The sequence below is a fragment of the Lotus japonicus genome, chromosome 3 (assembly GCF_012489685.1).
Source record: "Lotus japonicus ecotype B-129 chromosome 3, LjGifu_v1.2".
NCBI classification, from domain to species: domain Eukaryota; kingdom Viridiplantae; phylum Streptophyta; class Magnoliopsida; order Fabales; family Fabaceae; genus Lotus; species Lotus japonicus.
Window position 1 is genome coordinate 57,544,215 of NC_080043.1, and position 15,304 is coordinate 57,559,518.

A 15,304-nucleotide genomic window follows, 5' to 3' on the forward strand; every position below is an offset into this window, starting at 1 on the left:
TGAAATTAAAGGGTTCTGGCGGTCCTTTTATAGGGGTGTGAACCGCCAGAAAAATTATAAGGCATGCGCCCCAGTCAACGCGCATCCAGCATACGCCTGGGACCACGCGCATGGCTGTCATGCTTGTCTCCCTATCCCCTGCTGCTTACTTTCGCGCGTCAGGCGTGATTGATATGCCTTGAATTCGCATGCATTGACCCGCATCCTTTCCAACGCCTTGTCTGACGCGCATGTGAGTGATTCAGAGATTCTGATTCCACCTTGGGAAAGGAAGGAATCTCTGAGGGATTGATTGGCCTTGCATGCGTTTCATGTGGGGCGAATGACTTGCTTGGGATTCGTGTTTGGTGGAGCGAATCCCACCCCCTTGCCACACAAGCTCCCAGCTGGTCAAAAACACATCATTCCTGTAAATACCATTTTTTTACCCCTTTTTAGTAATTTTTTTTTTTTGCGCATTATTCATATTTTTTTTTCAAGGATCTATTACATATAGTACACCACCTATATTTAGTTTTTTTGGATAGACAAATATTAATTGTTAATAGTTAGTAATTAGTTCCCTCACCAGAACCCTTTTGAACCCTGACTCTTCACCCTTCAATACCATTCATTTTCCTTAGCCCATCCTCGACTACCTATATTTGGTGATTGAAGGAAGAGGAACATGGTTATGCTCAAAGAATGGAAATATAACGACAAAATCAGAACGGATGAGGGTATATAATTTATCAGCTCAAGTAACAATTCAACCTTAATTATAATCCCAAAGAAATCCATTACAATACACTTTAAAACTTTGGCAAATACACAAGAAACAGGTGCACGTAGTGGTAGAAAAACAAGGTAAAACACAACATTCATCGGAAAACAGGAATCGAAAACATGATTATATATCAGTCCCAGATCATGACAACTGCTATAACAGCCACACCAAGAAGCACAGCAAGAAACTTAAACCATGGAGTGTCGAAACGGCTCTTTCTCTCCGGCTTGAATCCCTTGGATATTAAATGATTGATGGCAACATAGACGAAAACACCGCAAGCAATGCCCATAGATATGGCGTACATCCAATCTGCGGTGCGTCCTTGTGTGGTGGCGTCGATGGCAATGCCAATCCCCACGCCAATGGGGCTAGAAATGGCAAATGCAAAAGAATATGCTGCTGTTATTAATAAGGGTCTCTTTGGTATCATCCTAAGCAAAGCAATCCCCATTGCAACTGCAGCAAATATCTTGTGCAATGATATTGTCCATAAGTTCCTCCATGCTTCTGCCTTAGTACCTGAATTGTATATTAATTAGTAGCAAACAGATTTAGTATGAGCTTCAAATATCATAATCATAACAAAAGGAATAGAATTGGAAATTTGGAACCAGCTTTGGGGATTGGAGACAAATGTCACGAATGTTTGAGAAGAAAAAAGAATAGTGCATTAACATGTAATTGTCATGATAATTATAAAAAGAGACATTTGTCATGTAATATTAGTCTGGAGTCAGGCATATTCTTTTCATACTTAAAACATATCTCAAGAAAAAAATAGACAAAATGTGAAGAAAAAAAAACTTGAAACTAGAAGGTCTTTTTTGCGCAAAAGACATGAACTGTCTTGTCTTTTGGTGTTTGGATTTCAGTTTGCAAAACATAGTGTGGATGAATGTGAGTTTGCTTACCAAAAGTTAGGTCAAAGTGGGTTGGTTATAATGTGATTTATGTTGGGATAGTTTTATTGCAAAATAGAGTTTGGGGTTGAATGTATGTTATATGAATGTGGAAGTAAGAATTTAGTGAGTTGAGATGAAAGTTGGTTTGGGGTTGAAAGTGGGTTGGGTGAATGTGATTTTAATTTGCCAAACATAATGACACAAAGTTACACGAGATCTAAAAGTACCCGTTGGAGGTCCAAACTGAAAAACAAACATATCCTAAAGTGTTTGGTTAATCGCTTTTGAGAAGAACTTGCAAAATTTAGCTTTTGGGTTACAAAATTGAGTTATCAACATTTTTCATTTAAAATTCTCAACAACTTAAATGATCAAGTTGTTATTTGATGCTGGCAAAACAACAATGTGACTCCGGTTCTCATACATTTACATTCACTTTTTCTTCTATCTAATTTTCATTGATTTTCTTTTCTTACATTTATGTCATACATCAACCAACAAACATGTTAGCGAAGGTCCTAACATGTTAGCGAAGGTTCTAACATGTATGTCAGTTGGATATCGAGCGAAAAGTGTGTTTTCGCCTATAATGTAAAAAAAAGGTGGAAATTAAACTAACGAACCTGAAACACCAACAGCAATGCCCTCAAAAATCGAATGAAAACACAGAGCAAGGATGAGCAGAATGGTGTCTCCTAAAGAAGAAGTTTTCATGAATGCATGGTTTGTAGTTTTCTCCACCGAAAACTCCCTATCTTCCTCTCGCTCTTGCGTTGTTCTCCCTCCTCCTTCTTCCATTTCCCCCACCTTGGCTTCCTTTTGGCTATTACTAGTCACAAACAACACCACACAGTCCCCAAACATGGTGAGAAGGTACCCAAACGAAGCAAGCATAAAGGAGAAAGGGTAGGTTTTCTCAGTGAGGTCTCTAAACGTTTCATTGGAATCGCTCAAGAAATGCATCAAAGAGGTTCCCAAGAAAACGCCACCTGCAAACTGAGTTCCTAATAGAAGAAAGGCCTCGTTCCAGCGGTAGAAGTAGGGGGAGACACCGCCAGCGAAAGTGGAGATTAGGAGGATGATCAAGCACCATATTTTGACCAAGATCAGACCCCTTGAGTGCAAATTTTCAGGATTATGGTCGTGGGCACCGTCGTCTCCTCCTCCTCCGTGAGCCTTCACTAGGTGGAGGAGTGAGGCTGAGAAGCACAAAACCAGGAACGTTGACTTGAGAGCTTTAGAGGAAGCAAAGGATATTGAAGCCATATGTACTATTAATTCTCTTGTGCTAGCTCTTGTTCAATGTGTATAGTGCCAGTCGATCACCATAATCTTAACTATTTGTTTTTATAGTGTAATCAATAATTAGTTTAGTGGGTTTTATAATATTGATATTACATGTCATTGCTAATGCTAACTAATTTATATATGCAAAATAATTCGTAGATATTTGCATATAGTGCAGACATCCAACCTATAAGAAAAATACATATGAGAGAATGATAAATGTAATGTATAATATTTATTGGGTGTGATAAGGAGAAAGAAATATAGAGAAAAATATGATGTATGTTGGGTGTTTTCAATGCTTATATGTCTAAATATCATTATCTTTTTATTGATATCATTTACATGTATGTGTTTGTTGGTATAGTACAGTCCTCTACCCTGTAAGTTGTATTACTTGTACTGCAATTTTGACTTTTGAAGGGATGTGTATTGTAGCGTTTGTACTGCACGGAGATTGGCGTCAGCAAGCATGCTTAATTCCAAATAATATACAAACACTTTCAGATTTTAGTTTAACGATAATGGCCCACAAAGCCCATCTCAACTTAGATGTCCGGGCTGTTAAAGATTTCAATATCAAATTGACCCAAAAAAAAAAAAGGGTTTCAATATCAAATATTGACTTCTGTATGCATCAGATCATATTTTGGATTGAGCTTTGAAGATTGTTATCTACCTTGGGTTTATGTGTGGTTTTTCCTTTTCTGTTAGGATTTGTTTTGTTCAAGTGGGTTAGAGCTGTCTCTCTAGGTTTTGATTCCCTTATTTTGTAACTATTGTTTGGCTTGCTTAAGCCTTAATCTGATGATGATGCTTTGACAAAAAAATTACCAAAATGAATTTTACTTCTACTCCTAATATAATTCTCCCTACAATTTTGTTTTGCACATATACAAAACGCTTAACATGCTTAATGGACTGATGAAGATCAAGATTACTATCTGAACTGAAGTGACTAAACATATACATTCTTTTCCTTATGCCAGGTTCTGGGTAAACACTAGCACATCATACATTATTATCATTATCATCATCATCATCATAATCAGTCATAATGATAAATATAATCATAACTATATACATACGTGATACGTGTATAAACGACCTCGTGCATTTTACAGGAACATTTGAAGAATGCTGCTACACAATGTCTGAACCATCGGACTCGCTATCACCATTTCCCTGCCATCCCAACCCCATCCTAAATTTACAAACTGGACATGTTCCTTGTTGACGGAGCCATTGATCAATGCAATTCGCATGAAACTGGATTAAAAACACGAAACAATAATAGAGATTAGAGAGTAAATTGGTCATTTATGTCAAACTTCAGTTTTTCAGTAGTAGTATTTATTTAATGAGTAAAAGGCGAAGCACAAACCTGATGTAAGCAGGGCAAGTTACGAACAAGCTCTCCCCTCTTAACATGTTCCAAGCATATGGTACATGTCAGTTCATCTACTGAAACTTTGATGCTTCCCTCTGCTCCTTCAGAGTCTTGTTTAATCTGATTCAAAAAATTGGGCAAAAACTAAAATCCATTCTAGGAATAGAAACAGTCAATTTATTTAATTTAATTACAAATGCCATTATCTAGACAAAGTGGAAGAACTGCATATCAAGAAGAAACAAACTCTCTTAAAAGCATTTTAATGTATTGGAGAGGGAATTATATCAGGGTAACCAGATGACATTAGCAATCTATATGCAAGGGATTGCCTAAGATTTTATGATTAGTGTTAAGGATTATAATTCATGCCTACCTTCTAGATCTTCCAGTAAGAATGTAAGATATACGCCCAAAAAGTGTGTTTGGATACTGATAGAGCGCAGGTAAACAAACTTTCATCACAATCCTTATGAATAGTTCCGATCACTTTTTGTCTTAAAGTGCATGGTGATGTTCGTTTACACTGGTTCCACGGATATCCAAACATAGCCTAAAGGAAGACAAACTTTTGTTTACTTCTACTATGGAGTCAATGCAGCCTCCTACATGCATGGCAGATGCCATTCACTCATGGAGTGTTAAAAACTGACAACCTTAACAAAGTCTATTATTTTAGCTGGGTTGTCACGCTTCGAAGAATCCATTTGGTTTCAGTATAAGAAGTTCTTCAACATTGAGTTTATGTTGATCTAACCCTACCACCTAATTTTTACTAATATTTTGATGATTTGTTTATATATAGCATAAATTTCTTCACATTAAACCTTCCGAACAGAAAGGTCCAAACACATCTATGTCAACCCCAGGCACAAGGGTTTCTACCCATTTCTCTCAAGTTAGATGTTTGAAGTTACAAGAACTAAAACAGATTTGAAGCAAGCTGTTATTTCTCATTTCCAACAGCACCAACAAGCATAATGTGCAAGGTTCAGAACCAACATCGCAACTGTAATTTGAAGATTATATCTACCTATGGTCTAATAAGACAAGGCAAATTACAAAAAAAATACTATTTGGCACCCAACAAAATCCATCTCTATGCATTGTACTCCATTTCATTGGTTGATATTTTCTAATTCTGTTTTTTACCTCGTTTTAACGGCTACAAGATAGGATTGGTTGCTTTTTAAAATTTATTGAATTTGTGGTCTAACTTTTGCGCCACCAAGCAGTCCTCGAATTATGACATACAACACAGAAGCTTGGAAGTTAAACAAAAATTATCATTACTTCCCCATTAAATTATGTAGTTAAAAACTTCTGGTTGGCCAGAATGGAACCAGATACAACTTAATAAATTCAGAAATCTCAACCGTTTTATGACCTCATACAAAAAAGCAACATCCTCAGCAGTGCATAAACTAACAACCAAAACGTCAAGCAACTAACCACATAATTATTAAAAAGAAAAACCTTCTTCATAACTCAAATAACATTGGGAGAATGAACAACACAAAAGGAGAAACCTGAGATGAAAGAGATACCTACCTCAGCTGCACCTGAAGAGGATGCCAACCCTGCGGTTCCATCCCTGATTACATGTAAACAAATTATATCAACTCATTGTAACACTCTCATTTCTTTACATAAAGTGGACAGAACCACACTCCCAAAGGGAGAAGGGGGAAAACCTGGTATTGAGAGCCTGAAAAGGTTAATATAAAAAAAAACAAACTACAATGCGCTTTTCTTTGAAGAATTTAATTCTGATTCTGTTTCCTGAGCAATGCTAAGAAATGCAGAATTTTCTGAAGGCTAGAACTGTCAACTAACAAGCGATATGCATCAATCAATCTTTCAAAATCATTTTTGCGGTATAGACGAACATCATGTTATTTTTTTTTTTGAAATATAGACGAACATCATGTTAGAACCTACTGATTATGCATCTTTTATGTATTTTTCTTTACTTTACCACAAAAATCTAAAGTGGCAAAGAGTAGCACATATTATTCTAACTTTAACTGCGGTTGTTTTCTGCAGCTCCAATAAGTTTTCAAAATACAACATAAGAAAGAATTTAGGGTATCAATTTTAGCTAAATTCAGAAGCTTCACACAACCATGCCTATTTGTTCCAGACATGAGATATATATCCTATGGTTTTCTACAAGAAATCACCCATCACTACCAACAATTCACAATTTAGTGCGATCTAAAAAAAACAAGATATAATGGTGGGCTGACCCGCCAACCTCCCTCCTACTTATACAGTGGAAAAACATAGAAACAAAAAATCTACATATATACAGCGAGCATTTCTTCTCATTCATTCACAAAAAGAATTGTTTAGAAACCAACACAACTCACTTTGTTGGAACTGCAACTTTATATGTGTGAACAGGCAAGGAATTTATCTCTTCTTCAGTCATTGATGGAGTACTAGAAGCAGTATCAGAGTCCAGAGCTCTCAAGCTGTCATAATCTACCTCAAAACGAAAGGGAAAAAAGATTATGAATAATGACAGAAAATTGTACAAAAAGAGACTAGCACATCCTTCATCTGCTTTTCACAATCTTCGGACTTGTGAGGCAGTCTCATCTTTAAAAAAACTACCAAATGACAAATATCCAAAAGTGCATATACCTAGCTCATCAAATTCACGATCAAGAAGTGCAAGCTGAAGTCTAAGTCCATGCAACCGTCCTCTAGTTGCGATTGCTATGGATGGCGGCACATGAAGTCGTAATTCATTATGGCCTAGTAATCCAGAGGCTGCTGCAGCATGAGCCCTGGCTTGCGCTTGAAGATGTTGACAAGCTGCATACATCCTCAGGCTCGTAGCCATCGCAAAGATAGCCATCACAAGCCAGAGCTACAAGCATATGTACCCTCAGTTATCTTATAAATTGATCTTAAAAAAAAAAGAAAGAGATATTCTACTCAAACTAGCAGCATCTCCAGATCAGCTAAATAACTTACCAAAAGATAATGCGACATCTGAGGAGAACTCAATAAAATGAATAGCATAATAACTGCCAAAAAAAAAATAAGAAACAGATTAGACTATTATTATGAATCACTAAAGATTAAAGTATGAGCTGTTATTAAATTACCTGTAATCAGAAAAGCCAGTGAATTGCTATTAACTGGCCGAGATGGATGTACACGCTAATTGGAAAAATGAAGAAAAACAGCGGCATTAGAACAAGATTTGAATGTGCATGCAAATTTCAAAGGTTCATGTGCATATAAACAGCATTGAAGCAAGCATACCATTGTGGTTCTCTCAGGAGCATATTCTGAAAAACCGCTTTCAATATCTCCCCTACTCCCTCGGAAAACGAAACTCATAATTGCAAGGCAAAATTTTGCAACAACTCACAGAGATAATGCCTGGCTACCTGCAAATAAGCAATCATTGTGCTTTTGATTTAATACAGCAACTTACATATATCAGGACACTTACATACTTTAGGTAATTGGCTCTTTAAAGTTTAAAGAATACAATTGAAAAAATTTCTAACAGGTTCTTAAAGCGTTTTCATCAGTGTCCTCAGACTTAATAATGGTATGGTAAATGTGGGTCTAAACTCTAAAGTGAAGTGATTTATGTAGGATAATGGTGTGAAATCCTGCTGTGAATCCCACAATTGATGTGAAATTCTACAATTGATTATGATACACCCCAGAGCATACATGCATCCATATATCAGACTATCAGAACCATGCATATTGAGTATTTTTTAACCTGCAAAACTTTAATTGATTAATTACAGTAAAGATTTCCAATTTCTATAAAAAATCATGTGTTCAGTCAAGGTGCATTGCCCTTGCTTATTGAATCATATAGGGTATGGAGAAAATGCAATTTAATTTCAGCGAAAGGATCAAACTTTTGGAGACCCAGAACATGAAGAAAGAATAATCAGCAATTGGCAAGAGGGAAAAACAGCAACAACCCAAATTAACCCCCACATTACAAATAATGCAGAAAATGATGATTGAAAAAGAAGAAGAAGAAGAAGAGAAACTTACCAAAATTGAGAGAGAAGCTGTGAAGTGATTGAGATTGTTGATGATTTTGGGGATTGAAATTGAATGTTGGTGACACAATGACAATGCACTCTCATCACTCAAGTTAAACTCACTGCTCCCAACCGTTTTGGTTTGCTTAGCTAACAGCTTTGCTTGTAGATGCAATTTTATATTATTTATTTATTTATTTTTAAAAAAAGGGAAAGTGTTTTTCGTGTGGTACATTAATTATGATGATAATAAAAACAGTGAGTTATTTGGATTTGGCAGGTTGTGTTTAATTGAGGAAAGGTGTCGGGAACTGACACATCGATTTGGTCTCCATTCAACAGTTGCCACGCTCGGTTTGCATGCAGAAAGTTGCAACCTGCGCCGTTGGATCATGCAAGCTCCCCACACAAGTTGGTTTTCCTCGGTGGAAATTGTCTTTTCTCTTGTTATGCCACCAGATCATTTGTTTTCCATCTATTATAATATCTATACCTATATATATATGAAAATAATGTTTCCTTATAGAAGCCTATGCCACATGTCACCCCTAAATTCTTCCAATTTCCCTCCAAGAAAAAAAAACTCATTCTACTTTTTTGTCACAACAAACTATCATGACTCACACTATTTACTATCATTTAATGTAATTCCAATTTTTATGTAACCTTTATTTAGAAGTTCAAAAATATTTTAAATCCTTTTTAATTTAATTATCACTGCAATTAATGTTTTAATTTTTTAATATTTAATTTTTATGTACAGATTTTCAATATATAATATTGATTTTTAATTTCAATTTTTTATGTAACCTTCACTATGAATCTATATATATATATATATGAAACTAATGTTTCCTTCTACAAGCCTATGCCACATGTCACCCCCAAATTCTTCCAATTTCCCTCCAAGAAAAAAAAAACTCATTCTACTTTTTTGTCACAACACACTATCATGACTCACACTATTTAATATCATTTAATGTAATTCCAATTTTTATGTAACCTTTATTTAGAAGTTCAAAAATATTTTAAATCCTTTTTAATTTAATTATAACTGCAATTAATGTTTTAATTTTTTAATATTTAATTTTTATGTACAGATTTTCAATATATAATATTGATTTTTAATTTCAATTTTTTATGTAAACTTCACTAGGAATTTTATTTGAAAATATATCTAATATAATAAAAAAAATTGAAATCGAAAATAGAACAAAAATAATAAAAAATCAGAAAATAAAATTAATTTAATTTTCAACGTAAATGTTATTTTAATTTTTCAATATATATCTATATATGAAAAGAAGGTTTTCTTCTAGAAGACCTATGCCACATGTCTCCTCTTAAGTAATTCATTTTCCTTCCAAAACAAAAATATATATGTCCACTTTTTTTTGTCACATTAATTGCTAAGTTTAATATAGGTAAAATATTTTTTAAGAATAAAACATAATTAATACTTATAAAAACTATCAAAGTAAGGATATAAATTCCAAATAATATTATTTTCTGCCCTTCCATATTTTCGAAAACATTATACAATACATGAACATCTCTAAACTATTTCATTTCATCCATTATTAAAAATTCATTATTAGATTTAAACTTTTTGAAAATAATTGTAACACCCCGATTTCGGTGGCGTCACTTTAGTAACCAAAAGTAAACTTAATGCGGAAAAACGTGAATATTTTTTTTTGATAATAACTAAGACGAGACTGAATTAAATAAAACCCAACACTAACAATAATCAGAACTAATATGCAATATATAAACAGCCCCCGCTGTAGTAGTAACCTCGTCACGAGTAAACCTCCAGTGACGGAAAGAAAAGTGTAACGCCCGAAGGCAATATGTACAGACTGAAAATGAAGGTGAAGTGTCCGCAACACCATCCCTCAAAACTAAGAATTAGCTGGCCCATCGGCCTGAAGCAAGACCTCCTAAGTCCAACCAACTCTCTGTGATTCCTGTAAAGAAACCACACAAAAAGCTATAGGTGGGAAGCTACCCTGTCCCAAAAGAAACAAATGATGTTCAGAGCTAAGACTCTACTCCTACACTAATCTCATCTTGAGGAGTTCACACCAGCACTAAAACCTACATGCTAGCATGATCGTCGTCCGAATTCGAAATCCAGAACGACCTAGTCTATGTACACCATCCGTCATCCTCTCGCTACCGCGACGCGCTCCTGTTCCAGCATCCCAACCTAGTTTCCCCCGAAGGGTAAACCATGGTGAACCAGTCCGCAATACTCATCTGACAAAAGGCGTTGTCCGCCAAAACACACACAGAAGACGCGAGGGTCAACTCTAAAGAACTATGTAGATAATAAACCCAATAGGTACAAATAATAGATAGCCACTTAGGCTTATAACTAGAGATATCATTCCTAGGGTTGCATGTTCCACAAAATCATAACGACAATAATAACAATTAGCATGTTCCAAGTAAGTTTATCAAATAGCAACCACACTCATCAACTAAGTCAGTATGCATGTTGCGTGATATGTATGCAGGTTAACCCAGTCAACCAATATGCAATCCGGAACGGATGGGCATCAAACGGATCAATCCTAGCACCAGCAACGGTGGGACCATTTCTGCCCGCGTGCCTCTTACACCAAGCAAAGGTATGGACAACAACGAGTCAATCCTAGCACCAGCAACGGTGGGACCATTTCCGCTCGCGTGCCTCTGGGATGGACATCAACGGATCAATCCTAGCACCAGCAACGGTGGGACCATTTCCGCCCGCGTGTCTCTTACACCAAGCAAAGGTATGGACAACAACGAGTCAATCCTAGCACCAGCAACGGTGGGACCATTTCCGCTCGCGTACCTCTAGGATGGACATCAACGGATCAATCCTAGCACCAGCAACGGTGGGACCATTTCCGCCCGCGTGTCTCTTACACCAAACCAAGGTAGCCAGATCAGCCGTAACCCGTAGGTCTGCCATTTCGGTCTGCTACAAGAGACGTCTACAAACGCTCTTTCACGGCATTCCGGGTCTTATGACCATTTTGGAAACCGACGAGGTCCAGAGTACGTCCTGTGTTAATACCTCATTAATGTTGCATGTATGCAAAATGATTAGTCAAACAACGTCTCCGTCCTCACTCGACACGTCGCCACGTGTTCTAGGGAAGTTAAAGTCTCTAAAAGCTTACCCTAAGGTAAAGTCGATTCTGCGACAAAAGACACACTTCACAACACACATCGCTGCTCCAACAGCACAAGAGTATCACGTACTCGGGAACTAACGGTTCCCCGGACTTATCCCCAGGATAGCCCAACAACATCGCTGCTCCAACAGCACAACAACCAACGCTGCTCCAACAGCACAACAACCAACGCTGCTCCAACAGCACAACAACAACAGACTCAACACTTGGATCCGACGACACTTCTCGTTTTCCAAACTATGATTTTCATCCAAAGCCTCCTTTCGAGATTATTACCCTTACTTAAAGATTTAGAGGTTGTTTAATGTCTTATGAATTTTCTTTTCAAAATAATATCATTTTTAGTCTTATCGCAATTCCTATAAGTTCTCGGGATCTTCGAATCCCCAAATGACTCCAGAGAATGTCTCGATCCATAAACCCTATACAAGGCCCGAACCTCGTTCGTCCTATCAAACTTTCTCAAAACTCTCAAAATAAAATCGGCATGACCTGCCCGCTATTCTCACCATTCAGAATCTCAGATTTTCAGTGTAAAGCATATTTAAATCATCACAATCAACAACATGTCATATATCAATAAATCGCATCATAAACACTTAGCACTTAGCATATAAAGCATGCACCACACATCCTAGATTACCCACATAGCACATAGCATGTAAGTCAATCTTCAAAAACATTCAGTAGATGAATCATCTACATTGTCAGCCGAAGCCTCAGAAAACATTTTCAATCACACACAATCTCAGTGCATAAACAGTAAACAATGTCGAAACATCGACCCTAAGCATTAACTAGAGATTCAGTGAGAAGCCCTCACCTGAAGGTTCTCCAGCAAAAACTTCAAACTCTTCTTCACAAGCAAGGTGTTGATCCTCAGGAAATTCCTCAAAATCACCTTTAGAACAAAACCACAAAAATCAATCAGAATCTATCGGAAACTAAGCTATCGATACTTACTAAGGTTACTCGAAGTAATCTATACTCTAAGGTACGATAATCTAGCGCGAAAAGACAAATTTTCGGAAAAGGAAATTTCTTCCTCCCCCTTAATAGCTCTCGGCCACTATAGGTAATTGTAGGGTTCGATTTTTCTTCGATCAAACTTGGTTCCTATGCTTTCATAAGCCGTAACTAAGGGTATTCTGAACTCGGAAAAATTATCGGATCAAAAACTGTCGCAGGGGTATTTTGGTCATGATTTTTAACTTAGGATTTTCAAAACTGAAATCCCAAAAATAAAATTTTGCAGGGACGTCACCAACGACGTTTATGACAACTAATCCTACTAGCACTAAGCTAAGGCGATAGTTTACAGCCTAAAGATTGGAACTTTACTCAAAAACTACATAAAATGGGTATTTTAGGTTCAAATTGATTCCGGCGGAATTCCGGCGACATAACGGAAAATCTAATCCGGCAGAAGTGATCTTGGGCATACATAGAAGAGGTTTAGAATCAGAAATGAAAGATTCAGGATAGTTTTGCAAAAACCCATAAACTATCCACTCAGAAAACTCTACAGAAAAGCTATGGAAAAAGCGATCGGAGGTAAGGATTAGCGACTATACCTCGAAACCTTAAAGTAGCAACTGATTGATCGACGATCAAGCAAACGATGAAGAAAAACTCTTCTTCCTTCTTCCTTGTTCTTGGCCGCGGTTTAGAGGAGAGAAAATGGAGGAAAATTGTGTTTTTTCTTCCTTTGTTTGCTATATATAGAAGGTGGAAATTCGCGGGAAAATGAAAGTTCCGCGAATCCGATTTTTCCGGCGTCATTCACCATGAATTCTAAGATAGGTTTTGGCAAAGGAATTCCTAAGCTAGGAAGATGTCTCCTTGTATTTTTGGCAACTAATGCAAAGTCGGTGCAAAGTCGGTGTAAAACTATTTTACCCGATAAGTTGCTTTTTGCCTCGAATGTCGGAATGGAAAACTTCCTTCTGAAGAAAGATTGAAATCATCAAGAGAAATGGGTGTACGCGTGTGGAATATTCATTTGAAGCTCTGAATAGATAAAGTCCTCAAAGTCGGGAAATTCTAGGGTTTTGAAATACCAGGGATTCGGTTTCGGCAAACTTCCGATGATCGGAATCGGACGTTCGTAGATCCTAGAGTTTCGCCTCGAAACGATTGTTATATATGGAAGAAGAGAAATTCTAACATTTCTCTGAAGATTTTTGGAATTAACTGCCAGCGTGCCTAAAAGTGAAAATTAGCTATATACTAGGGTTTCTGACCTAGGTTTAAGCGTAAAACGTTCGTGCTATAACTTTTATCGATCATAATGCAATCCTTGAACTTTTCCTGAACTTTCTCCTTCATAAATATATTTCATTTAATAAACTTTCGTTCAGGTTTCCCTTCACATTACATCAACCCTAATCGTGAATAAGAAGTTTATTCGCTTAACATAAGCTTAAAAACTTGGGTCTTACATTACTACCCTCCAAAAAGAAAGTTTCGTCCTCGAAACTTAAGGGTCCGTAAAAGTTCTGGATATTATTCCTTGATCTTTTCTTCTAATACCCATATAGCACCGTCCGTGTCTTTGTTCCAAATAACTCTTACTAAAGCACTCTGCTTTCCCTTCGATTGTTTCACTCTTCTAGTCCCAATGTTGATTCGACGGCGTCTCAAAAGACATATCATCTTCCAACTCTATGTTGTCCGGTTCGACCACTTGCGTTGAGTCTCCGTTTGAAGTAATACTTGTTGGCATTCGTGCAATTGCACAACATTAACCACTCGTTCCTTTGCTTTTGTTCGTCCAAAATGTTGATTAGAAACTCGGTACATCTCTATGCTCCGGAGTGAATGCTCAACTTGAGTCTTAATACCTTGTGCATCACAAGACTCATCCCCTTTAACATTAACTTATCAATAACTTATAAGCTAACCTTCATCTTAATATCTACAATTCATTATTATCGTCTTCGTCCTCAAAACCCTCCTCGCTCAAACCAACTCAGACTTACTGAAATCCCTAACACTTCGCATAAAATGAGATTTATCCCCTAGGAATCCAATCATAACTATACTTCAAGGAATTTAGCTAGTCATCTCGTCATCTCATCCTTCAACTTACTGTCATCCAGCTCGATAGCATGTGTCAGATCCGCAATATACTTCCGTTTAAACGCACCGGTGGAAGACTACTTCCTAGGCTTAGCATGTTATCCTAAACCTCGTGTACTTCTATAGTTAAAATACGAGCTACGGTCAAGTAAGGTATTAATAGGCGTACTAACTATAAGGTCAAAGCTTAAACGATGTAAGCAAGATAGGTGTGTTTGCACACGTTACGAGAGAAATGGAACAATATTATACTGAAATAAGAAAGATTGGTTAGAAGGTTACCATCGTTCTTGCGCTCTCCTATGACAAATCCTTCAGCTCTCTCACCGTCCATGGTGTAAACTCTTGCTTTAGCAGCAGAACGTTTTCCACGAGCAGTGTTCACGGTTGGCTCCGTCTTGGGTGCTCTACACTGATCGGCATTATGCCCCATTCTGTTACAATTAAAGCATTTGGGCCTCTTGTCGGGACAAGCATTAGCATAGTGCCCCGGCTTCTCACATCTGAAACAGGTCACCTCCCTGTTCAAAGTCCGATCTCCAGAACCACCAGCAGTACCCGTCATGGGTCTGTAAGATCCTGAAGTAATCCCTCCTCCAGCAGGACGCTGATATGGTTTCCTGCTCTGAAACTTCCCCTTGTCTTGAAAATTT

At 37.1% G+C, this 15,304-nt stretch overlaps 2 protein-coding genes across 2 annotated transcripts; both read right to left on the reverse strand.

The window, feature by feature from the left end:
* Positions 1 to 727: 727 nt before the first annotated feature.
* LOC130743423 (zinc transporter 2) lies at positions 728 to 3,011 on the reverse strand. Its single transcript, XM_057595669.1, has 2 exons — positions 2,295 to 3,011; positions 728 to 1,288 (listed from the first exon to the last, which is right to left on the reverse strand). Exons 1-2 carry the CDS (start codon positions 2,935 to 2,937, stop codon positions 897 to 899), a joined length of 1,035 nt encoding a protein of 344 aa, XP_057451652.1. The 5' UTR covers positions 2,938 to 3,011; the 3' UTR covers positions 728 to 896.
* Positions 3,012 to 3,903: 892 nt separating this feature from the next.
* LOC130743424 (E3 ubiquitin-protein ligase SDIR1-like) lies at positions 3,904 to 8,525 on the reverse strand. The gene is made up of 9 exons (XM_057595670.1): positions 8,390 to 8,525; positions 7,628 to 7,755; positions 7,468 to 7,522; positions 7,334 to 7,386; positions 6,998 to 7,226; positions 6,721 to 6,835; positions 5,900 to 5,942; positions 4,343 to 4,468; positions 3,904 to 4,227 (listed from the first exon to the last, which is right to left on the reverse strand). Exons 2-9 carry the CDS (start codon positions 7,703 to 7,705, stop codon positions 4,102 to 4,104), a joined length of 825 nt encoding a protein of 274 aa, XP_057451653.1. The 5' UTR covers positions 7,706 to 7,755; positions 8,390 to 8,525; the 3' UTR covers positions 3,904 to 4,101.
* Positions 8,526 to 15,304: the final 6,779 nt, after the last annotated feature.

Bases quoted from the DNA above. Each gene is read 5' to 3' on its own strand.
- LOC130743423 (XM_057595669.1), bottom strand. From the start codon at position 2,937: ATGGCTTCAATATCCTTTGCTTCCTCTAAAGCTCTCAAGTCAACGTTC. The intron at 1,289-2,294 runs GTTCGTTAGTTT...TATACAATTCAG, and splicing joins CATTGCTGTTGGTGTTTCAG to GTACTAAGGCAGAAGCATGG.
- LOC130743424 (XM_057595670.1), bottom strand. From the start codon at position 7,705: ATGAGTTTCGTTTTCCGAGGGAGTAGGGGAGATATTGAAAGCGGTTTT. The intron at 7,523-7,627 runs GTATGCTTGCTT...TTTTCCAATTAG, and splicing joins CTCCTGAGAGAACCACAATG to CGTGTACATCCATCTCGGCC. The intron at 7,227-7,333 runs GTAAGTTATTTA...ATATGCTTGTAG, and splicing joins AGATGTCGCATTATCTTTTG to CTCTGGCTTGTGATGGCTAT.